At 33.7% G+C, this 26500-nt stretch overlaps 1 protein-coding gene and 1 long non-coding RNA gene across 2 annotated transcripts; both read left to right on the forward strand.

The window, feature by feature from the left end:
- Positions 1-561: 561 nt before the first annotated feature.
- On the forward strand, positions 562-6798 carry LOC114755508 (TOM1-like protein 1). Its single transcript, XM_028944394.1, has 4 exons — positions 562-747; positions 892-1481; positions 1956-2195; positions 6008-6798. Exons 2-4 carry the CDS (start codon positions 963-965, stop codon positions 6422-6424), a joined length of 1176 nt encoding a protein of 391 aa, XP_028800227.1. The 5' UTR covers positions 562-747; positions 892-962; the 3' UTR covers positions 6425-6798.
- A 15016-nt stretch (positions 6799-21814) lies between these two features.
- On the forward strand, positions 21815-24823 carry LOC114755495 (uncharacterized). The gene is made up of 2 exons (XR_003741310.1): positions 21815-22538; positions 24583-24823. It is a non-coding gene; the product is annotated as an uncharacterized LOC114755495 (long non-coding RNA).
- Positions 24824-26500: the final 1677 nt, after the last annotated feature.

The raw sequence follows: 26500 nt of genomic DNA on the forward strand, positions 1-26500 counted from the left end.
TTATGACTCATAATATTTTTTTTCCCTATTTAAGCACCAAATCATCATTAATTGATATTTTTTTTATTTTTCATAATTATGCCTCTAAAAGGATATTTTCAATTGGGTACCAATCAATTTAAATGAAAGATTTTTATTTTTATTTTCTAATTTTTCTTATTTTCCTCTTTAATGTGTCCTCTCCACACTTTCTTATTTAGAAGTCAATCAATAATTAACCATATCTTCTATTTGTATTATTAATTATGTTAACAAAGCTATTCTTGCTTTATTTTTTTTTTTTGCAGAAATTTTCAAACTTAGTCTCCAGAAAAGAATTAAGGTAGATTTTTCTATTATCTTTTTTTTAATCATTTTAATGTTTTTGTATATTAATTAGTGGGCCTAGACAAAATGGTCTGTTTATAAGGATATTTTTATCTTTTTTTCTAATATTTCATAATTTATATTTAGAACATAGTCTTCACAGTAATTTTGTGAATTAAAAAACTCAAATTGTAATTTCTTGCGATTTTTTCTTATTGTTGTTATTATTATTTAAGAGAAAAGAAACCAGAGGCGTGAAGTCAGAGTCGGGAAAGAAGAAAGCAACAGCGGACTGAGTCTCCAAAGAACGACGTAGACTTTACCGAGTTTTTGCGCGTTTTCTACTTCAAAAATCCCGTCTCCTCTCCATCTCGAATGTGTGACTTAAATTCAACCCTAGTATGTTCAGAATGAATTGAAGCCAGCCTTAACTTATTCAGGGTTTGCTCTTTTTTCCCTTTTTTACTAGTTTTCTTTACATATTATTCGGGGGAAGAAGATGTTGGTTGTTACCCCTTATTTATCAGCTATTTCGACTACGTCTAGATAACTTTAGTTTTCTTTCGCTTTGCTGAATTTTTGTAGGATTTGAGGGCATTCTCGTCGTGAAGGTTTTTGGAGGGAAAGCTGAAAGGTTAAAGAAAACCAGAAAAAATATGAGTGACAATTTGATGGAAAAAGTGAACGCGTTGGGAGAACGCCTGAAAATTGGTGGGTCTGAGGTGGGTCGAAAGGTGAGTGCTGGTATGAGCTCTATGAGCTTCAAGGTGAAAGAGTTCTTCCAGGGTCCAAGCCAGGCTGATAAACTTGTTGAGGATGCTACCTCTGAGGCCCTTGATGAGCCTGATTGGGCTATGAATCTTGATATCTGCGATATGATCAATAACGAAAGAGTTAATAGTGTTGAATTGATCCGTGCTATCAAGAAACGGATTATGATGAAGAGTCCTAGGATCCAGTACCTGGCTTTGGTTTTGCTTGAAGCATGTGTTAAGAATTGTGAGAAGGCCTTCTCAGAGGTGGCAGCTGAGAGAGTCCTGGATGAAATGGTAAAACTGATTGATGATCCTCAGACGGTTGTTAACAACCGAAACAAGGCTTTGATACTGATTGAGGCATGGGGAGAGTCAACCAGTGAGCTTCGCTTCTTGCCTGTTTATGAAGAGACGTACAAGGTACGTTTGCTGTTTTGGTGGATTTCGGCATTCATTTAGGGATTTCAAAAGAAATAGAAAAGACTGATAAGACAAAAGAAAGCATGATGATCCGTTAAGATAAATTCAGGATTGCATTTGGAGTACTTTCTTCAGGTTGATGTGCAAATGGAATGCAATAATAATATAGAAAACAAACAAACCCTGGAGCTAACATCAACTTACAATTTCATTAAACTCTGACATTTTCGAAGATTTCATTCAGAAGCCAATTAAGTTAAGTTGAAGTGAAAGTTTGATGGCATCTTCTTCTGAGATGCCTAAAAGTTCTGTAGGATGAAACCTAAGTCAATTGTTATCATAAACTTCTGATATATTGCTTAGATAAATTGCTGGTCAATGTATTTGTCTAAATGGAATGCCATATCTTTCTGGCATATATTAGTGTTACAATCTTATCTTTTACTTCCATTAACTCCCACTTTTCCGGTTCAGAGTTTGAAATCTAGAGGTATTCGGTTCCCTGGCCGTGACAATGAAAGCTTGGCTCCAATTTTTACTCCTCCTCGCTCTGCTACAGATGTTGATGCTGGTCTCCCACAACAGGTTCAGGATGATATTCCAGTGCAAAGTTTTACACCTGAACAAACTAAGGAAGCTTTTGATGTTGCAAGAAATAGCATTGAGCTTCTTTCTACTGTGTTATCTTCATCACCCCAACAGGATGTGCTAAAGGTAACATTTCTGTTGTGTTATACTATTAATTTTAATTTTAGTTCAATTATTGATGCTTTGATATGACGCTGACATTACTCAATATATGTATTAAAGTGTGTTGCTGTTGACTACTAAACAGAACTTATTGTTTTTTTTTTAAAAGCATTAAGATTGAACTAAGTCGATCACATACCTTAATGTTATCTTCCCGTTCTTCCCTTGAACTTTGCTACTTAATAGGGAAATACTTTTCCTTAATTTTTAATTTGGTACCTTTATATCTTTTCTTCTCGATTAAATCGTTTAATGCATTAACGTGAAATTAAAGGATTTAATAAGAGAGAAAAATATTATTAAAAAAAAAAAAAGGTCATAATGTGTATCTGCGTGTGTGTGTGTGTAAATAACTATTTTTCTCATGTGATTCATCAGATAATGACCATAATAATAGATAAGGTTTTGTGTTTTTATTATGGTTGTGCTTAACATGGGTGTTGAAACCGTTATTGGCTTAGGCCCATTTAGTTTTTAATTATTTTGAGTATTTTTAGGTTTAAGTAATTTATGATTTGGCTAGATAGCGGCTGATTCCCTGTTTGAATTTTAAATTTGTGGATTTGATTACGATTCCTCAATCATCATGTAATCAAGGCTAACCCTAGTATCTTCTATGCCTATGAGCATTTTTCCCAGTCACGTGAATAAAACAATTCGGTTTTTGGCATGAACCTCTTTAATGGGTTACATAACTATGATCTTTATAGCTTGTAACTGCTATGTTCTGTGATTTTGTAATTTATGTACTTATTTGCGCAGATTATAAAAGTTAAGTCAAGGCTCCTTACAGTTTTTTGTGTTGGTCAAAATCTTTCAATGGTGTATTTTTAGTTTTTGTATGCTGCTCTAGGGCAGCATGCATCCAAAAGGAAACTGATTAACTAACTGTTATATATCATCAATATGGATGTTATTCTTCTATCACTTAAAAGGTCAAAGGATGATGAAATTTTCATAGGATATGGTTGAAGGATAATGAAGATGACTATTTTGAGCATTGATAAATGAGCAAAGCATGATAGATCTTTTTGGGGGCTGAGGATTAGGTGTTCGAAAATTGAAAATATAAGAAGTTTCATACCGGTTCCTGATTGCCACCAAGTAAAAAACCACTTTGCCAGGCAACAAAAGAAAATTGTTTCTGAATTTCATAATGACACCTCAGGGGTGATATTGGAGAAGAATTAAGGAAACTAAAGGCATCAGTTAAGCTTACAATACTTGATGTCCAGTTCAAGTGGAACAGCAAGAATCCTTAAGTCGAACGTTATTCTTGATTAAATTTTCCTGTGTCTATGGCATCTATAACTATTTATGCAAGTAAGGATACTAAACTAAAAACAAAAGGAACGCCCCAATTGTTTCTTTGTAGGTGCTTACAGCCATTGAATTAAATAGGTCATAAAATGAGATTTTATTTAGAGCTGGTAGTAAACATGGCCTGAGCTTATTCAAACTGTTCCGAATAAGCCCAAAGTTGTAGAAAAGACTAGATAGCAAAGCCCAGCCCTCACAATTTGATCTCTTAGGTCCAATTGAAAGCCTAAAATGTCAGGGCCTTCGTATTTTTGTTATTGTTTTGCACTAAGGTAGATATAATTTGCAATTTTAATCATCATATTTTTGTTCATGAGACATATATGTCATTCTTCATCATTTAGACCAGACTGATCCAAATTGTTTCCATGTCAAATATACCTGCAATGCCATTCAGAAAAAACAGAAAATCAATGAACATTTCAGAGAAAATCAGGAAAAAGGACAAGAATAAAAATTAAAAGGAAAGCACGTTCACACCTTGCAGCTGTAGAATGAAGGAAATTGCGAGCATAAGTGAGGCTCTGAGTGAGGGAACCGATGAACATGAAGAAGAATCGGTGAGATGACTAGCTATCCATTTTCCCGTTTGACTTGTACAAAACAAAAAGATTAAAATACCTAATGGTCCCATTTTTTCAACACCCAAATTCAAACAAATAAATTAATGCAAAAACAAACTATCATAGGATTTAAATGTTATTTCAGTAATAACCTTCTTTGGAAGAGTTGTAAGTGAAACACTAGTGTACTGCAGCTAAGGCTGAAATTTTATTTAACTTAATTAGGCAAATGAGGGCAACAGGGACAGAAGTGATGATTACTTGTTGATAAAGGTTCCTTAACTAAAGAAATCAATGTTCCACAGGCTTCAGCTATTAGATAGTGATAAATTAGCTTATTAGTATTTCAAATGCTTCCTCTAAACTTCTAATTGGTAGATTTTAGACTTATCCTTCCGGTTCAGTGGCATCATTTGGCTGTGTAAATGCGACTCTTCAATATTTGCGGAAACCACATTTTATCTTCAGGAGGAAACATAATATTCCTGGTGATATGCTCTTTTGGTCTTTAATCAATTAAGGAAAGTAATTAAAAGTAGCTTATATCATTAAAATTGTAAAAAACTATCACTACTTTCCAAGATTATCCTCCAAGCAAATTCAACCTGTTGCTTTTAATTTCTTTGTTATATCATCTCTCTCTACAACACAATTAATGGAGAATGTAATGCTACTAACTTTTTGCAAACCATCTTATATTTAAGACCATAGAAGTCTTCTAAAAATGCGTCTCATGTTAAGGACCAAAGGATTGTGTTTATTTGTATATATTTTTGGCTATATCGGCAAAAACAAAAATATATCAGCTAGCGTAACAGCAAAGCACATTACTTCATTGCATTTCAAGGTATTTTGAGATAACATTGATCAATTAAGGTGTTGTCATGCATTTTACTTGATAGTGGCGGTTGGTGCAAAGTGCACCAAGGAAGTAGAAAGCAGATGAGAGAGTGGCAATAGAGAGAAGAGTGATTCAATTCCTCAACAAAAATTGGAAAAGGCCGACACTGCTCTTAATATAGCTCGGGGAGGTGACTTAGGCACTGTGTAAGATGAACATATATTATAAATGCCAGTATATGCAAGCTGTAACTGCTTGCCATATTTGCACTTCCTATAATTGAAAAGATAAGCCTACTTTTAAATATGACTAGAAATATACTGCATGAGCACCAACCATTGTAATGGAATTCCTCCTAATCACGGTCTTGTCAAATTTGCATTCATGCAGCTACGGTCTTGCCCCCCCTTTTTCCCCTGGATATTAATTAATGAATAATTTTCTTTCAAAATGAGCTAATGGCCCAAAAATGGCTTATCCCTTTTTGTTTCAAGCCATCAGTTTTTTATTTGAATAAAAATAATGTATTTAAACTGGCTGTACCTGTCTGGCACCTCCTAAAAGTTAACGTATTGTAAGAGAATAATTTACAATTTTCTATTAAGATAGCCCTAATAGTGAAATAATTAAGGGTCTTTGCAGAATTAGCCTTGAACTCTGAAGCTTTGATTCTGGATCTACACGATGTGTTCAGTTCTGTTGACAATTAGATTAAAGTAAACAATGATCTTTAGTGAATGTTATTCCAAGCATTAATTAAATAAACCATGACATTGGCCCTTGTTTTGGGAAAGATCATATCTTATGATTGTGGCAGTTGATGCAAACTATGCTTTTTACTTTTCAGTTACGTACCTGGACAACGGCCAAGTAAAATCTTATACTATGATGCTCTTTAACGTAGTGAAGAGAATTACGTAGCAGTCAATTTCTGTGTGAACCTTTGCTTGTTTTATTTATTTAGGTTGTAATGTTCCTGATGGAGGAAGAAGCGAATTTTGGGACACTGCTGTATTTACACACTCATAACTTGAACCTTGTATCATGTGCAGGATGATTTGACAACCACGCTTGTACAGCAATGCCATCGGTCCCAATCAACAATCCAGCGGATTATTGAGACTTCTGCAGGTAACGAAGCACTGTTGTTTGAAGCCTTGAATGTTAATGATGAGATTCAGAAGGTTCTGTCCAAGTATGAGGAGCTGAAGAAGCCAACAGCGCCATCACATGAACCTGAACCCGCCATGATACCTGTTGCTGTTGAGCCGGAGGAGTCACCTCGTCACACAAAGGAAGATTCTTTGATAAGAAAGCCTTCCGGTTCCAGAGTCGGAGGAAGCAACGATGAGATGATGGATGATCTTGACGAAATGATATTTGGCAAAAAAGGTGGTGGGGCTGCATCAGATGGCGGCCAAGATCCCAAGAAACAGCAAACATCTAAAGATGATCTCATCTCCTTCTGAGCTGATCGTGTACTTGTTCACAGGTGGACACGTACAATGGACCTGTCCTCCCCTGACGGAGCTAATCTTGTCCATTTTACATCAGTTCTCTTTGCAGGCAAGGAAAATTGTAGTCATACGACACAGTACATTTCATGGCGTGCCACCACTCTTTATATTGTTGATTGTTAACTACTGATTACTCGTTATCTTTTTCTTTTTTTCTTTTTTGCACATTCTGTGCTGTGTTCCAACTACTACGGTATATGTAAGTTATTGACTGATTATAGATGGGACGGTTTGAAGGATTTCTGCGGCTTGTCATTATTGTTAGCTGCAGATGATTTATGATCTTTCATAGCCCTGGTAAATTGCAGTTAAAGATTCGGAGATTAGAAGAAAGTGTGGGAGATGACGCATTTCATTATGGGGTAACTGGGCAGGTGACTGTTGTGAATTGGGAACCGATTGCAGGCATGTTTATTCAAGGGGAAATCACATTAAAAGACCCTTAAAATAATAGAATAGCGAAATAATCACTTGCATAAAGAAAATTGTTTGAAGGGAGCGAGTCTTAAATTGTAATTATGAAATTAAGGCTAAAAGATAAAAAAAAAAAAAAAACCCTTCTTATATTTCTTATTCTGTCTTACCTTTTGTTTTTGTTCTATCAGTACACTGCATCAACATGAGTTATCTTTGCTATCTGTGAAGAACGAACAACTTAGATGTGATTATTGGACAAATCGTTCTCCTAACAGGTGATCTTGAGTTATATTTAAGAACGTATAATAAGTCCATCGATCTAATAAATGACAAGATTAATTTGGGAAATGACGATAATGGATTTGGGAACTATCATAATGGAATTGTTGTGTTGAACACTAAATTGATTTGAAGAGTTGTTAAATCTAATTAAAGAGTTGTTATTTCAAATAAAAAACTTGTTATTTCATAATAAGGTATTGTTATTTAAAGAAAGGTGACTTGTTAGGTAACAAGTTTTTGACTAGAAATGAAAAGGGTATATTGTTAAAAAGCAAGTGTTTGTTTGGTTGTAAATGACAAGATGAATGTTGAAATTCAACAAGTTCAATAGTGAAAATATCAAGTTTATTGAATTACAAGTCCCAAGTTGGAAATAAAAAGTTGAATAGGTGGATTGATCCATTTTGGGTACTGGAAAGAGAAATTTAAGTTTGTTGAAATAACAAGTTGTTAAATAGTTGGGAATAACATTTTAACTATAAGAATTTGACAAGTTTATAATTAGAAATAATAAGTTTGTTAAGTAGTTGCGATTAACAAGTCAATTATGAGGATCTTACAAGTTTACAATTATAAATAACAAGTTTATAATAGGAAATAACAAGTTGTTGAGTAGTTGATTGTGAGGGTTTGACAAGCTTATAACTGGAAAGAACAAGTTTATCATAAAAAATAACAAGTTTATAATAAAAAATAACAAGTTGTTGAATAATTGGGAATAACAACTTGATTTTGAGGATTTGATAAGTTTATAATTGAAAATAACAAGTTTATAATAGAAAATACTACTAACTTGTGCTAAAACTTAAGTTATTGTTAATTGCTTTTCAATATCTGTTATTTATGATACTAGACTTGTCATTGGTAACTAAATTGTGAAAATGATACTAATTTATGCTGAAGCTTAAGTTATTCTAAATAGCTTTTCAACACTTATTATTTTTCATACGAGATTTGTCATTGATAACTACATTATGGAAATAATATCAATTTATACTAAAACCTAAGTTAATGTAAATAGTTTTTCAATAATTGTTATTTTTCATACTAAACTTGTTATTTGCAACTAAATTCTAGAAATAACGTTAATTTTTACTAAAACTAAATTAACACTATTTTCATAATTTAATTGCTAATAATAAGTCTTCATTGGAAAATAACAAGTGTTCAACAGCTGTTGACACTAAGTTCATTTATTACAGAAATTGATATCATATGCACACATGGTCTATGGTTACAACACTTACATAGGAAATAACAACACTGTTATCACTAATATAAAAAAAAATGGTATGTGTTTACCATAATTTTTTTCAAGTAATATCAAATACTTCACAATGAGATACACAAAAATTAGATTCATAGCATTTCTAAATTCTTAATAACATTTAATAGTGTTTATTGATCCTTATAAAAAATCACCCTATCCTGTAACTTCAACAAGCGTGCACCAATCTGTTTCTCAATACCAAGTTTATGATCAGAAACATCACTTTCATCATCATTTTCAGGATTTCCAATTGTTTCTTCTTCTCTCCTTCAATTCTACAAGCTTCCCTTGTCATTAGCTTAATTTCCTCAACTTTCTTATCCATCTCAAGTCAATCCTTCAAATAAATTACACCACTACCACCAGCAAACCCCCATGATTTTTCCACTCCCATCAAACGAAATGTTTCTCTTTTCTCTTACAATAACATTCGAATCCCCAGCTTGCTGCTTCGAGTCATCATCAAGCATAATCAAAACGAAAAAAATAGTTTGTTACACGAAAGCCCCAAACAAAAGGGCACCGTATTTCAGGATAGATTTAGCAGAAAGCTTGGTAGCAATACCATTGAATTCTTCCAAGGCTTCTGTTGTGTTAAAGACAGGTAATTCTTCCATTTCACCACCTTCTTTGGCAGCGGCGGCAATACTTACTAAGGGAACTCCATTGGTGATAACTCAACATGATTATCTTCCGCCTCTGTGGTATGTGGAGGAAACAGAGGAGATTCTTGCGGTGGAAGAGTAATGGGTGGGTGGGATTTAGTGATAGCTTTCAGAATTTTGGGTCTCAAATGGTTTTCCTCCTATGCCTGACTCTTGATGGTTTCGATTAGGAATAAAAGAAACTACTAGCAGAGGATAGGTTCGTTTGGTATTGAGGTTATTCAAAGGTAAAAGGAGGGAGAAAACGGTGCAGTGCTTGAGTGAATCAGAATGGTGTTTTTGTCTTTTAAACAACATTTTATAATTTCAATTTAAGACTCCGTTTGTCAAGCAATTTTGTTTATTCAAGTACTCATTTAGCTATTTTATATTTTTAAGGGTCTTTATTTGTAATTTGCGATTTTTCCTTTATTGAAACTATTTTTTATGAAAAAATCACCTTTTTTTTTAACTAAGGCAAATTTATATCACCAAAAAAGAGAGAGGCAAACTTAAAACTAAAATGCACTACTCCTAATAGTAGAAGCAAGAGTTTGTAAAAAGACAGGAAAAAAGAACCAGTACAAGGCACTATGGCCTTAAATGAACTAAAGCAATTAACTAAAAAAGAACAAATATCAAAGGACCAAATAAAGTATCTGTAATAACCATGATATTAAAAACCAGACTGGACCGGCCGGTTTGGACTGAAAACCAGCAAACTAGCTAGAAAACTGATTCAGTCTAACATAAAAACCAGGTTCAATTTAAACCGAATTGAACCAGATGGACCCAGGACTGACCCGTCAAACCTGACGAGTCATTGGGCCAACCGGTTGCTCCAAAAAAAAATTTCCTGGTGTTAAAACAACGTCGTTTTGGTTTTTTTTAAAAAAAAGAATTTGAATTCGGCTTTTTGAGTAAACAATTCCCCCTTTCCAAAGTTAGACCGTCACTCTCCCTGGTCCATCGATCACTCCCGCGCTCTTTTTGCGCTCTCTCCTTCCTTGCCCTCACGATTTTCCTTTCCCATTATCTTCGTTGCAGAAATATGTTTCGCCTAGCTCATCTTTCTTGTTCATCGTGTTCTTGTCGCTGTTGTTGGTTCGTTCAGGGTGGAGGCGGTCGCCATTATTTTCATGGTGGTTCTTCATATTGAGCAAATATTCACTTCAAAGTTCAGTGTGACTCCGTTCATGGTGAGGGAGCTTGACGCCATTCAAACTTCAACAACCTTGTGATTTCAACTGCCGTTCACATTCTTCCATTGCTGGTTTGCTCTTTTTTTTCATTTTACAGATTAGGGTTTCGGTTCTAGTTCTTTCCTGCAATGGGGGTTTCAAAAATTAATTCCTAAATGGGCTTTGCTTTTGATTTGGGTTTAAGATTTCTGTTGAATGAACTTTATCAAAGTTTACGCTGATTTCATGGTTTATAATTCTTGCTCTAAGCCTCTAATTGAGTACGTTAGTGAACTGACTTTTTTTAGTGTTTTTATTAATTTGTAGTTTTTATTGGATTGTTTGTGCTGAGATTATTGATAATGGATGATACAAATACTGAAAGAAATGAGAATCTAAATCCCACTTTTGGTTCTGGTTCTAGTTTTGTCAATAATAATCCCAAAAATGAGAATCCGAACCCCGCTTCTAGTTCCACCAATAACCCAAACAGCAATGCACCCTCATATGGACCTGGTAAAACTGATCCTGCATGGGCATATGTTTCCCTTAAGAAAGAGGGGAAAGTAAATGTCTTTACCTGTCTATTTTGTGTATCAAGTTACAAAGGAGGTGGGATAAATAGAATGAAACAACATTTAGCTGGTGTCTCTGGTTAAGTTTGTTCTTGTAAAAAGGTTCCTCATGATGTACGTGCCAGAATGAAAGAATCTTTGGTAGGAGGGTCAAAGAAAAAACCTATTAAACATGTAGAAGATGACAATGAAGTTAGGGAAATTGACGAACTGGTTGATTCACCTCTATTTAGAATAGGCACCGAGCGTAGTGGCAATGTAACACCTTACGTTTGCATTCTTATATTATGCCAAGTTAAGATATTCAGAAGCGCATTTACTGGTTACTGGGTTGAAAAATCTAAATTTAAAAATTTCTTCTCCCGCATTACTATCCACTGTAACCGTAAACTTGGCATAACTTTGAAAAATCACAACTAATTCTAGAAAAATTGAAACAAGGTTGTTCCAAGTCTCACTTGAAGCTCTTAACATCATCTATTAAGGAAAAATGACCTCAGGTTCCAATTTAATCACAAACGCATCCAATTTTAATTTCAAAAAGTACTGTTTATTTGGTCATTTTTCTATTTTTCAGGATTTTTACCTAACTTCGGAAAGGCATAACTTCTTGCACAGAGCTCTGATTTTGACGCTTTACCACTCATTTTAAAGGAAAAAATAAGATCTATTTGCATGCCAAAGTTCAGGGGAAGATTCAATCATTTGACTAGGGTCTTAATTGGTCAAAGTTTGGTCAAATTTAGACCCTTTTTTTATCCCCCTTTTTCACTAATTCTAGCACCATTTCGTTTTTCACCATAAGCAGACCATACTCGCATATAAAGCTACTCTACCATTAATATACATCCAAAAGGTTATCATGTCATGTGGTCATGCTCAGAATATGCTTACATGGCTTGGAAAAGAAAGGTTTAAATCCATATAATACAATACATAGATCATAATTTTCTCAAGCCATGATTACTTCTTTTCCCTTCTCCTTGGAGGTAGTGGCACCTAGGATATCATGTTATAGGAGGAATGAGATTTCATAGAAATCCCAGTAGCATTGAACATACAACCATCAAGTTAACATGCATAAGATGTCATGCTACATGCAGTAAAATAACATTGCTAGTCATTATGCCATGCCATAACCATTCCGTATCCATGTCATCATCATGGAGCATATAATCATTCTAGTCAAAACTCAATCATGCAAGAGCCAAGGCATACATTGCAAGGAGTTCACATCATCAGTGCATAAACATTCTCATGGCACATAAACACACAGTAGAAACACCAAATGCAAGTCAACAAAATAATTGTAAGTTCACGCTACCTCGGTTCCATGCTTAATGTTTCCTCCTTGTTTTCCTTGCTTGAGGTCCTCCTAGGTTTCCAGAAAATTGCCTATCAACCATACAGTAAGGGTATGGTAAATTCCATATCCAGTATACAATTCTTTCTCAATATAATACTATCCTTGTGCCTTTCAATTTATAACTTCTGTATACCTTTCCTAATCCTTTGACTTTGGTTTGACCAAGTCTTAATCCTCAATTAAGGTCTTGGAATTCTTCCTTAATCCATGATTAATCATGCTTTCTTGGTTAATCACTAACCCTTAATCCTTAATCCAATATTTAATTAAGGTCCTCAAGTCACATAGTCATTAATACAACATAATCCTCTAAGATTAAGTCACTAATCCCTTATGGATTAACCATTGATCATTCTCTAATCAACATGATTAATCATAATTAATCATCCTTTAATTAACATAACTAATCACTAGTCATTAATTAATCAAGGTAACTAACCTTAAGTACTTATTAATCTTTAATCAAATAACATGATTATTTTAGCTATCACTAAACCATAATTAATCAAGGTAATTAATCCTAATCTTCCTCAAATAAATCATTAACTAAAAATAATTAACACTTAGGGAGGTAAGCATACCTTAATTAGCTCTTAATCGGTGATTAGAGGCGTTTAACCTTTCTTTCTCCCTTTCTTTCTCTTCTTTCTTTCTTTCTCTCTCCTAGAACTTAAGAGCAAAACATTCCCTCTCTAGGAAACCATCTTGGCCGAAATTATGAAGGGTGAGGGGGTATTTATAGGCTTGAACTTTTCAAAATACCAAGAATGCCCTTAGAGAAAAAGATGCGATCTCGGCCGTCCATTTTTTTTCACTTTACACATGGACAAATCTTAGAGCACAAGCCTTGAGATCATGACACATGGAAGGACACCTATTCACCATGTGATTTTCATGTAGTAGAAAAATATTATTTTAATGTTTTGTCTCTTATTTCCCTTTATGCCCTTGAACAATTTAGAAAATTCCAACCTTGTCCTTCCTCCCTTATTTTGGCTGAATTATTACTCTAAAAATTGGGAGAAAAATGACTCATCCAATATTCAGTGCAATCCACTGATTATTTGTGTATTTTTGGTCCAATTTTCTAACAATCCTGTCCAATTTACTATGACAAAATTTTGATTTCAACACCTCCTTAAATTCCTCTCATTCCAAGGATATTCCATGATTTTTCTCAAATTTTACCTCGCTCTATAATTTTCTAAATTTTATTCCGTCAAAAATCAATATTCTACTAATAATAATTCGGTAATAAATATTCTTTAAGCTAACCTATGTACTTCCAAAGGTGGGAAGTAATTTTATAAATTAGGATAATATGTCACATAATTTATCCCTATTTTTTCTTGAATTTTTGAGGCCTCCATATATTTTAAATAATGGAAATTGGCTAATTTTCCTTAATTAACCAAAAATTCCAATAATTACAAATAATTCCCTAATAAATTATTTTTTATCCTATATTCACCTTCTAAGCCTCAAACATTATTTTGTACCCTCCTTTCTATTTTTCATGATTTTCTGAGAATTTTCAGGAATTTCAGACATTATTTCCAATACTGCCCTTTCTTGACCGATCTTTTTAAAAATGACCGTTATGTCCCTATCCTGATTTTTCCTCATAGCCTGGATCCTCTACCAATCTACTATACTAGTTGACCTTAGTCAGTCTCAAATCATTCATCAATTAGGATAAAATTATCAGGGTGTGATAGGCAACAAGAGGAAAGCTCTTGAGACTGGGAGGGTTGACAATTACTTTTCTCCTAGGACAATTCCTGGTTCCCAACCAAGCCTCAAGAGTGTATTGTCAACTAAAGAAGCACAATATAATGTCAAGATGGTTATTTCTCAATGGGCTATTGTTAATTGCATTCCATTTAGTGTATTGGATTGTCCTCTTTTTCAGAAAGCTATTGATGCTATTGCTGCAATTGGGCCTGGGTTTAAAGCCCCTAATGCTCATGATTTAGGGTTAACTTGCTGAAAGATTGGAAGAAGGAATGTCAGTTACTGATTGAGAGTCATCGTGCAAAATGGAAAGAAAATGGTTGTACACTCATGGTTGATAGTTGGATTGATGTTAGACAAAGAACTCTGATTAATTCCTTAGTCTATTCCATACATGGTATGGTATTTGTGAAATCAATTGATGCTTCAAATGTAGTTACGGATGCTAAAACTTTACTCTCATTATTTTGTGAAGTTATTAAGCGGGTTGGTCCTACAAAATCTAGTTCATGTGGTCACTAACAATACTGCTAATGTTGGAAATTGTGCCCTAGGGGCCAATCATTTTGCTATGAACATTGTTGATTTATGAATTTATTAATTACGTTATCATATTATTTGCATGTTTACTGTGATGACTGTCTTTGGATAACTCATGGTTTATCCTAAATGTCCCTGGTCGATCATTTATGTGGGAGCAAAGATGAAATAAGACCAGTATGACTTTAAAGAGATATAGAGATATAAATTAAAGTCATAGGCACATGTAAGAGTACAAGGTGTTGGACCGACCCGCTATGAGAGAACTGCATGGGTTAAGTCATAAGTTCCTCTCATATACAAACCATGTCACTGTGCCCTTTGACCTGAGATCATCATGGATTCCTACATGAGAAACGCTCAGCTTTGACCTAGTCAAAAGTCACTTTTGATCGAGTGATCATAAAGATTGTGTTCAGGCTTAGTGGTTTTTCATGCGGAGGAATGTGAATGGTCAAGATGGAATTTGTCCCTCACATTCGTAGAGAGATATTACTGGGCCCCTCGATGAGTGAGTCTGAGAAATGTATGGCCATACTATAATGGAAAGGTAGTTCCGTTTCTATACTCAGACTACTCAGGGATCGAGAAAGTAACGGTCATGAATAGGAGGATGACGTTCTCCATGCCTCATCCATGACCAAAATATCGTGTGACAAAAGGGACGCGATATGGTTGTATGAAAGGTTACATCGTTCAACGATCCTCATATGATTTGGGTAGTCGTGATGTCTTGCTAGAGACCGCTTACGACTTGTGAGTCATTATAGTTAATGGCCCACTGTCAACTTCATATGGGCCTACAGGGTCGCACACAAAATAGCCCAACACGAGTTATGATGTCCAGATTCATTGAATAATATAGGGTGGACGTGTGTATATATATATATATACATATTATATAAATATAAGAGATATTAATTGTTAGATTTAATTTATAAGGATAAATTAAATCTATATAAATTAATTCCGTCACATCTTTATTTTGAATTAAATAAATAGGCGAATTAAATCTGTGAGACGGATTTAATATAAACCATATTTATTTAATTATTCTCTTATCTGATTAGGCAATATTTGATATTGTATTAATTTCAGAATTAATTTAGGATTAATTTTGAAATTAAATATCATTCATTAAACCTATAGCATCCTATATATTTGATATGAGGAGCTAGGGTTTTAAGTGTGAGAGTACCAGCAGATAAGAGACGGCCTAAGAGAGATAAGAGTGGACGGATTCTCTGAAAACCCTAGACGGACAAAAGGGCGCTAGCACGCCGTTTGTGACTGGAGAGCTATTCATGTGGATACCGGTAGAGGAAGTTGACCGGAGTTGTCGACTTCGAATGACAAAGGAGGCGAGCAGAGGCATCCTGAACGGCGGAATCACCGAGCCACCAGGAAATCGAACACCGAAGGTAATGCTTCTTACTACCTGACTTAAACGCGATCGGTAGATCCGGGCAAGGGATTGAAAGTTTTAAAATCTTAAGTTGTTTTTCCGCTGCGCGTCGTCTTTCAATTCCCTACAGCTAACTATATAGCATGTGATAAATTGATTAAAGAGAAATATAAAACTATTTATTGGTCACCTTGTACAGCTCATTGCTTGAATCTTGTTTTGAGAGATATTGCTTCTATGCCTCGTGTCAAATCTTGCAACAAAGGCATCTAAAATCACTATATTTGCATATAATCATACAATCTTCTTGTCATGGCTAAGGAAAAGACTAGGTTAGAAGGAAATTGTTCGCCCTAGTGCAACAAGGTTTGCAACTACATTCATTACCTTGCATAGTATATATTTGTGCAAGCATGATTTACAAGCCTTGGCTATTGATAAGCATTTTGTGGATCACAAGTTGGCAAGAACTAAAGTAGGAAGAACTTTCAGTGCAATTGTATTAGACAATCGGTTCTGGAATGAATGTTACCAGGTTGTGAAGATTGTGTCTCCACTTATGAGACTCCTAAGGATTATTGATTCCGATGAAAAACCCTCATTACTTTATGTCTATGAAGGGATGCAAAGGGCTAAAAATGGAATCAAGGACATCTTTCAAAGGAATAAAGAGCTATACAAGCCTCACATTCACATTATTCAACCTCGATAGAACAAGCATTTGAAGCAAGAATCATGCAGTAGCTTATATGTTGAATCCTGCTTTTTTGTATAATTCAACTTTCATAAAAAAGAACAGATTGCAAAAAGATTTGATTGATGTCTTTGAGTCATTCTCAAATGAAAATCTTGACTTTTGTACAATGATGCAGCAAGTGTTTATTTATCGTGATCGTAAGGATTCTTTTGATAGATTTTCATGTGAAAAAGCAGCTCAAAAACTAGATCATCGTAAGTATATTTCATATCATGTTTAATAGCACATGTTAATAAATATTTAATATAAATATATGAATATAATTAAATATCTTTTATTCTATTATGAAGATCAGTGGTGGTCATTTTATGGGAGTTCAATTCCGAAATTGCAACAAGTTGCAATATGTATTCTTAGCCAAACATCTTCTTCTTCTTCTGGATGGGAAAGGAACTGGAGCTTATTTAAGCGGATTCACAACAAAAGAAGAAATAGATTGGAACATGAAAGGTTAAATGATCTGGGTTTTTACAAACTACAATATGAGATTAAAAGATAGGTAATATTAAAAATTATGACTTATGAGTGTTTTTATTGAATATTGCCTATTTGCTTTTATTGAATATAGAATTCATTAATGTTTATTTTCATTTTCTTACATTTTGTCATTAAAGGAATCTATTGAACAAGAAGAAGACAAATTATGATCCTATTGATTATGAATCAATTGATAAAGTTGATTTTTGGGTGGTTGAAGATGCAACCCCTGAATTTGATAATCTAGATGTAATAAATTTTGAAAGACTTGCCAATAATGAAAACATTGCAACTACATCAACTTTTGAGATTGAGAGGCATGATGAAGGTTTGTAATAAACTAGTAATATCTTCTATTACAGTTACATTTTTATACAAAAGTGTATAACTATTTTTTTCACATAACCATTAACAATTTAATTATTGTCATGTATAGGTGATGAAGATATGCATATTCCTGAGCCTCCACCTTTGAATGATGATGATATTACTCCAAGTGCTTGTGCTGGTCCTTCTGTAGCTTTTCCTCCTCCTCCTAGTGTCTCAATGCCTATGGATCTAAATGAAGTTAATGACAACTTTGGTGTTGATAATTATTAGTTGGTTTAGTGATTGAATCATTATAGGTACGAATATATATATCTATTTTGATAGTTCTCTAGGCTGAATATTTAGTATTTTGGTGACATAGGATGGTATTATGACAATGTGATCTTATTTTGTTATGTAAAAAAGGTTAGAACTTGAAAATACATTGTAAATATATGATTATTTTATTAGTAACTTAAGGTATTAAATTGATATTGAATTTTTGGATGGTGTGATAAGAATTTATATTATTTTTTAATTTTTTTAATTCCTCACCGGTCTGACCCCGGGTCAACTTCGAGCTGACCCACTAACCCTTGATCCACTGCCTTGACTGGTTCAGTTACTGGTCTAGTTTTCAGTACCTTGGTAATAACAAACGGAGGGAAGAGAAGCTTGTTGAGGCTGGTAAGAATTGAGCTGCATAGCAATTGGTGTAGAAAGTCAGAGATGTTTTATGAAAATGTTACTAGTAACGTGTTCTATGCTATTTCCATAATAACTAGTGTAAAAGGTTGGCTATAAAAATAATGGAAAAAATTACACACAAGTCCTAAGCAATACAATTAATTAATTTGAAGTCTCTTGAAATATCAAAACAAATAGGTCTTATGAGGCCTAAGAGTAATATATTTTAAATAAGAAATTTTGTCATTGTTCCTGTTTCCAATTGACAAGCTCCTGAGTGTGGGTTAACAAGTAAATGAGAAGCTAAAGACAACTCAGGTGTTTCAGTTGACAACTAAATTTGTGAGATAATATAACCTCCACATAAGATAAAGTTATAACAAAAGAGTATTATATAACAATGTTTAAGCTGAAATGAAGTGTGACCAAAGCATGTATATTAATATTAGATGAAATGATGGGTTTGCTTTGTAATTTTATTGTAGATAGACAGCCATTAACAAGCTTATGAGTATGGTTTAACAAGTCATGAGAACTTATTGATAAGTTAGTGGTTGTCGGTTAACAACTAAGTCATTGTCCCAGTCCCCAATTGACAAGCTCATGGATATGAATGAACAAGTTAATGGGAACCTATTGACAAGTACATGGGCTTGTTGTAACTTGTCAAATGTCATACAAGAATTTTTCCTAATTTGATCTTATGTGAAGGTTATATTATCCCATAAATTTAGTCATCAACCAGTACTCATTGACATGTTAATAGATTCCCATTAACTTGTGAATCCATACCCATAAGCTTGTCAATGGTTATCTGCAACATAATTATGATATAAAGCTATCATTTCATCTAATATAAATCTGCATGCTTTGGTCACACATGATTTCAGTTTAAAGATTGTCATATAATACTCTTTTGCTGTAATTTGATCCCACATGGAGATTATATCCTCCCACAAATTTAGTTGTCAATTGACACCCTCTAACTTGTCATTAGCTTCCCATTGACTTGTTAATCCATGCCCATGAACTTATCAATTGGAGACTGGGACAGTTATGTAATTTTTTATTTTAAAATATATCTATTATTATTATAAGGGAGGGGTTTTCGCAAAGCTATCTAGAAGTGTGATAAATGGCATAACGGGGAGGGAGACAGATGCCTTAATTTTTTTTAATCATTTTTAAATAATGAGTTCTCTCTTTTGCAATTTAATAAATCAGTTAATATTTTTTTGTTAACTATAGATTTTAATTACCCCACATTTGTTCCTAAATATTTTGATTTAGCTAGTTTTTTTTTGAAAATTATGATTGTTGGTAACTTAAAAAATTTGATTTAGAATGTTTTATTTTTTCCCCTAAAAATATGTCACCACTGTTATTTTTTACCATGAATAATTATGTTAATTTTAAACTAATTAATTATTAAATTTATTATTTGTGCTGATTAAAATAAATGTCTAACTGACAGCTGTGTTTTGGAAAATAACAATGGATATACATAAAAAAATAAAATAAAATGTTAATTATTATCTCACTATTTATCTCGCATGAAGAATTTCAAAATTCAAAATTCAAAAGAGAGTTGCGCTTGTATTTTTTTTTTCTGGAGAAATACGTAGGTACTCCCAGAGTACCAACTCAACCAAACTCTACCCAATAAGAATGAGGCAACTCAGTTAATTTTTAATCCAGGTGTCAGCTATTTATTTCTATTAATTTGTCTTCGCATCTCTCTCCATTTTTCTATCTCAGATTCCCCCTGCCTCCATCTTCGATCTCCTTATCAGCGACTCTTCACGGGCAATATAATGGCGGCAGCGACTTTCCATGGGTAATGGCCGCAGCAACTTTCCATGGGCAACGGCAGCGGACACTCTCTGCTAACGGTCGTGGTGGAAATTCTCAATATCCATAGATGACTGCAGTGACGATATCCACCGATGACCGGTGTGACAATATCCACCAACGACCATGGTGATTCTCGTCTCTCCTGGCGACTCTCACATAGTGACTCGTTAGAACACATTGATAGGTTGTAGATTGGTTCGGTTGTCTTTTTTACCCCTTTCCACTTTGCTGATCTGAATCATCAATATTTCTGCTTCTTTATCGTCGCCTCCACCACTTGCGATGCAGATCTGAACTATCAATAGATTTTTTTTCCTCTTCTTCCTTGTTCATTTTCTTGGGTTCTTCAATGCCCATAAGTGCTGGCAAATGGTTTCTTATTTATCCTTGATTTTCGACTATAAATTAAATTTCTGGGCTCTTCAATGTCCATGGGTGCTTTGGCTTTTTGCATGGAGTCTAGATCTTATTGAGTTTAGTTTTAGAAGTGCAAATAAAATAACCAGGCACGAAAGATCTTTAATTCAACAAATCCACACAAAACACAGAAGCTGGAGATCATTCATTCAAAAAACCAACTATATAACATGGTTAAAGATAAGACATAAATACAAAAGTGGAAAGAGAGGCGATGACGGGGAACTAGTTTCGGTGCTCATCCATTTAATGAGCACTATAAGCTAATCAGATCTGAACCGTCCATATCTCATTTGGGTGGTTCAGATTTGATTTCATTTTTATTTTTATTTATTCAAAATAATTATTTTAATATGTATAGAATCTAAAATAGTGATGATCTCTTAACTATCATTCTTTCAAAAAATAATTTATTCTATTTAAAAATAATTAATTAAAGATTTTAAATCTGAACCATTCAAATAAGATATGAACGGTTCAGATCTGATGAGCTTACAGTGCTCATCAAATGGATGAGCACCGAAACTGGTTCCCGATGACAGGAAGGATTGAGAATAATGAAGGGAGAGGAAAGACGGGAACGAGGGAGAAGGATTGAGAAAGAATGGAGGGAGGGCAGTAATGGAGATCATAATAAATTGAGCATTTTTATTTTTTAGAAAAATAAATTAATAGAAATGAGTAGACTGACAGATGGATTAAAAGTATTTGAGTTGTCTTATTCTTATTAGATAGGGTTTAAATGAGCTGCTACTCTAAGAGTACTTAAGTATTTCTCTCTCTTTTTTTTAGGTGCAATTGAAGAATTCTAAATTTCAAAATTACCATGGATTTAAATATATTAATGTTTGATGCAAATATCTTTTGAACTTGGCAAGATTTAAGGTATTTAGAAGTTTTATCTACTATGCTTGTATATTGCTGATGGTTATGCCAGTATCTTAAAGTGGTGTGTATAATTTTGTGCTCACTAGTTTTGCGATTGACGAGTTCAAATATGCACGTAGGGTATATACATGATTATTTACAATAATATTTACATTTTAAATGAAAAATGCTAGATTTATTTGTGGTGGGTAGATTGAGGGAGATAAATACCTTAAATTTTTTAATATTTTTAAATAATGAGTCCTCCCTTTTGCAATTTAATAAATTAGTTAATATTTGTTTGTTAGTTGCAAATTTCAGTTACTCACGTTTTGTTTCTAAATATTTTGATTTAGCTAGGTTTTTTTGAAATTTGTGACTGTTGGTGACTTAAAAATTTTGATTTAGTGTGTTTTATTTTTTTCCCCCTGAAAATATGTCACCGCTGTAATTTTTTATTGGGGATAATTATGTTAATTTTGAAATAATTAATTATTAAATTTATAATTTGTGCTGATTGAAATAAATATCTAAATAATTATGTTAACTTTGAATAACAACAGAGATACATGCAAAAAAAAAAAAAATTAAACCAGGTAATCATATTTATATTTGAGAAACTATTTAAAACCCAGAGTATTATAAATAGCAAAACAATGTCATGGATAAGATTTTGACAATGCAACTATTTATTAATTATTAAGTTCGACCTCTAGAATTTTACCATGGATGAAGTATATCATGGGTCACAAAGTATAGAAATTTATGTAGCGGGCTTTATAGAGATCAACATTTTTGAATTACACATTTCAAGATCGTGTCATGTATATATCGCTTGTTTAGGGGTTATACACACATGCATCGCTAATAACGTTCATTTTCTTATTGTAACCGTAGATGAATTTTTTGCTATATAAAGAGTAGGTCTATATATTTATTTCTGTCAGTAAATTAATCTTGTTGGTATCGCATCATCTGTTTTCTCCAACTGTTCACATGGCTCTTGCATTCAATTTAGTTTGCTCTAATAACCCATGCAGACAAAACTAGAGAATCAAAGTTTGTATGGTTTGATTATGGAATATGCCCAGACTCCACTCTCATGAAGAGATATCATCCATAGAAATGATTCTTAAGGACGAGGATGTAAGTGTTTTATTGATTAATTTAGGCATGTACTTCTTGTGTTCTAACAGTTATTTTTCTCCAGGGTGAAAACATTCATGCTACAGTTAAGACTGCCTTCCTTCCACGACATCGCAAGAATTTTGAAGAGGAAAAAATGTACGTGGGGTCGTATTTTTATGCTTCTCCCAATACAAGCTCGTACCAAACCACTAAGCAACCTTTATTTTTTTCCACTTTTGTTCGACCATGTGTGGATGACGGCAAAATAAGTGACTCTTTTTTTTTTTTTGCATTTTGTTCATTCTTTAAAATATTATCAAATCAGTTTGATGATCGATATCTAATTGGTAGGCTATTATATAAGTGTTAGATATGTGATTATTATGTTAAAATTATTTGTGATGAGTTAACTCTATATTTTCTCTATGTTGAAATATGCTTATTATGCTTAAACTTCATTGCCATTCACATTATGTAAAGACAGTTTCTAATCATGCTCCCTTTTGTCATGACAATAAACATATTCAGGGTCAAACTTTAACCAATGTTGGCTTATTTTTATCCCATCCTGTTTTCACACATTGTCAGTTATACGTTCTATTCTAGGGTTTAGAATAAGCATGGTCTCAAAATACTGATCCTTGATGATCAAGGAAACCCCACAAACAAGACTTTCAATGTAGTTTTTAAAGAAGTCTTCTATAATATATTTTTTTTTATGCTTTATTCCACAAGGGCTAATGTAGCATGATGTTACTTTTGCTAAGTTACTTTGTACAAAAATGATATTTAATGTATAAAAAATTTCTTACCATGTACATTTTACATGAATCACTGTACTCGCGTGATCCTGGTTACTCCTAAGTCTAATGGAATCTCCTATTTATTTTGAAATTTCAAGGGACCCTAGATTAATAAATTGTGTTACTTGAGACCTGTGTGTAATCAATATAATTAATAAATCAAAATCAAGTTTGAACTGAGCCATTTACATATGTGGTGTGGCTCCTCTCTACTTTTACTGTTTTGTGAACAGTAACAGCTTCATGAACAGTAACAGGTCATGCATGTGGCTTTGTGCTTTTTTTTTTTAAATTATTGTTAAGAGAATATTTGAGAATGTGTTGATCTCTTTTTTTTTTTAATTTTCCTGCTTCTGTTTATTTGTGCATGTCCTCCTTTTCAAGCATTCATATTTGTGCCTATATAATGAAAGATTCAAATTTCAAATTTTGAAATTCCCTCCACTCCCATTTTTTCATCATCGCTTCTCTCCTTCCTTCCCTTTCTATAAATTTTTTTTTTCTTTGCACGATGCATCCCTCCTATTTTTCTGTTTTTAGCCTGCCTCATTAAGCTTATCGTGGGTCATGCTTTCTCTATTTTTGCCGAACTCACATCCAACATCACTACTTTTCCTGGTTTAAAGGTGGGATTTGCCATGTTCTTTTTTTTATTTCTCATGCGTTTCTTTTTACCTTTTTTCATTTGATTTGTCCTTTTTCCACTCTATTCTTCATCTATTATTTTCCATCACGTAATCCAATTTATACTTCATTGTTCTCTTCGTTTGTGGTTTTTGAGACCCTGAAGTCTGTTGATTTGAATGGACCAAAGTTTTTTAGAGGAAACACGTCCTTTCTTTGATTCATTTGCTTCTTTCTACTCTTCCCATTTCAGATCTGTTTTTACTCTATATTTTTGTTGGATTGTTGGACGGAAATAGTGGTTTGTAGGGAAATTTGAGTTATCAAGAAAGAATACTAACTGACAGTTAATATAATGGTGAGTCATTGCTGGAGAAGTCACTGATGAACCATATCCTCAGTCTTTCTATGTTCTTTGCTTTTCCTCTTTCTTTCTCTTCTAGAGGAATAGAGTTTCAAAGGTTTATTGACTTTGTTTGGAAATATGAGAGCATAAGAGAATCTGGCTTACTCCTCCAAGTGCTGTGGAAACTATTCTAAAAGAAGATTATGAGGGAGTAGCATTCCCTTGTCGAGTCCATATTTTAATTCAATTTCACTAGGTTTCCTTTCCCTTTGGGTCATTCCCTCAACAAGTGTGCCATTAGGACAGATGTAAGCCATTCTTAATTGTACTGGTGAATTTATGATCTCTTTCATTTTTTATTCTTTGAGATTCTGTATAAAAAATTGGATTGCTTGAATATATATGATTGTTTTTATTCATTGTGCAGTTTACTCTTTGAAGTGCAGCTTGTGCCATAGAAGATAATTTTTGGAGAAAGAATCTTTGTAACACCTAACATTTAGTTAGCTTCACTGGAGCTTACTCTCCAATCTTTCCTTTTCTTGACTAAATATTTTTACTTTCAGTTTCAATTGATGGGTTCTTAACTCTTAATTATTACTAAAACTAGAAATACATTTTTAATGTTAGGAATTTACTAAAACAAAATAGAGAGCACATTTTAATTTCATCTTGGTTTTTGGGTAATTACATTTGTTGAGTTATGGCATGATGTGCATATTGTAAAAACTCTTCCTCTAATACATGTATAAAAATCATCTTAAAGCCACTGCTATGATAGAAAAGGAAAACCGTTATAACAATCTACCATAGTAGAAAAGAAATTAGCATACATTTAAAGCTGACAGCGAAACCTGTGGGTCGAAACCCAAACAAAGCTGTTGCATGCAACCAAATCATTTATTTAAATCTATGGGGCCTTCGAGCATCTGGCTCAGGTAACAAAAGATATCAAACATAAGCCCATCCAATTGTTTTCCAACAACATAAATCAAAGTTTCATAAAACATGATAAGGCCTCCGGCCAACCAAATAAGGAATCAAAAGGGTCTCTATTTACACTACTACTATATCAACAAAATATTTCCAAAATGGTCCAATGAGTGGCAATATACAATCCGACAATATATAAAGCACAGGCTAGAGGCATTAAAGCTAACCAAGCTCAAGTCTCTGCATCCCTCCCCAATGACGTACGCCTAAAACCTTCACCTGAAAACATATAAACCACGGGGCGAGACTAAAGTCCCAATAACCAACCTTCCAATTCAAGGTATAGACTAAATACGTGCTTGCGAGGTGTCAAGTAGGGCAGTTAACAAGTAATATTATAAACGATAGCCACAACAATTATGTATGTGCAATGATGCAATCCTATCAACCATATCCCTTACTTTGGGAGATTTTCAAGAGCCGAACTCGGCTTATCCCTCACTAAGGGGGACGTAAGGAGCCAAAAGGCCTATCCCTTACTATGGGGGACGTAAAGAGCCAACCATAATGCATTAATAGAGGTCTTACCACATGGTAGTATCAACCAAGTCTCACACTATTTTCCAACACATGAATCATGCCCAAGTATTTACCAACGAGTAAGTTCGCATTTCATAAATAATTTCAACAAGTGGCATATCTTCCAAAAACTCCCAATACCTTAATATCATGGGAAACCCCACAAGACAATTTCTCTTTCCATATATAAAATACATTTAGAACACTATTTATTACTCGGAGTACGAAAACATAAATCCACTCATAGTACCATAATATCATGTACAAAGGAATAGGAAGAGGTTACCTCTCGCTTGAGTAAGGAATAACAAATCACCAATGATTTCCCGTGCACCAACAAGACTTACAACTAGTCTACACAAGCACACAAACACACAATCGCCATATATTAGTTATCAAACTAATAAAGTGGCCAAAACAACAATTGGAAACACAAAATTCCTAACCTTAACCCAATCTCTACACAATTTCAAAGGGCCAAAACATCTTAGCAACACTCCAAAGCCACAATAGTCCATTACAACCTTGACTACCATCCAAAACATCAATTAGGATTCAACACTTCAAAGACCCACTCTAGGAATTCAATATCTAAACACCTAAAGAGAACAATTCCAGTCTTATTAACATTCTAAACTGATTAGACAATCAATTTAGTCCATAATAACATAATCCAAAGCATAGAACTCAATTTCAACCTCTACATTATCATTCCCATTCATAAATCTTCATTTTCCCACACATTCTAGCTCCAAAACTTCAAAACCTCTACATTATTAGAAGTATTGAATGGACCACTGTCAATGGACTTCATATTATTATTTTTATTTGAC

This window comes from Neltuma alba, unplaced genomic scaffold (assembly GCF_004799145.2).
Source record: "Neltuma alba isolate B1F8T4 unplaced genomic scaffold, ASM479914v2 tig00010280_pilon, whole genome shotgun sequence".
Classification (NCBI taxonomy): domain Eukaryota; kingdom Viridiplantae; phylum Streptophyta; class Magnoliopsida; order Fabales; family Fabaceae; genus Neltuma; species Neltuma alba.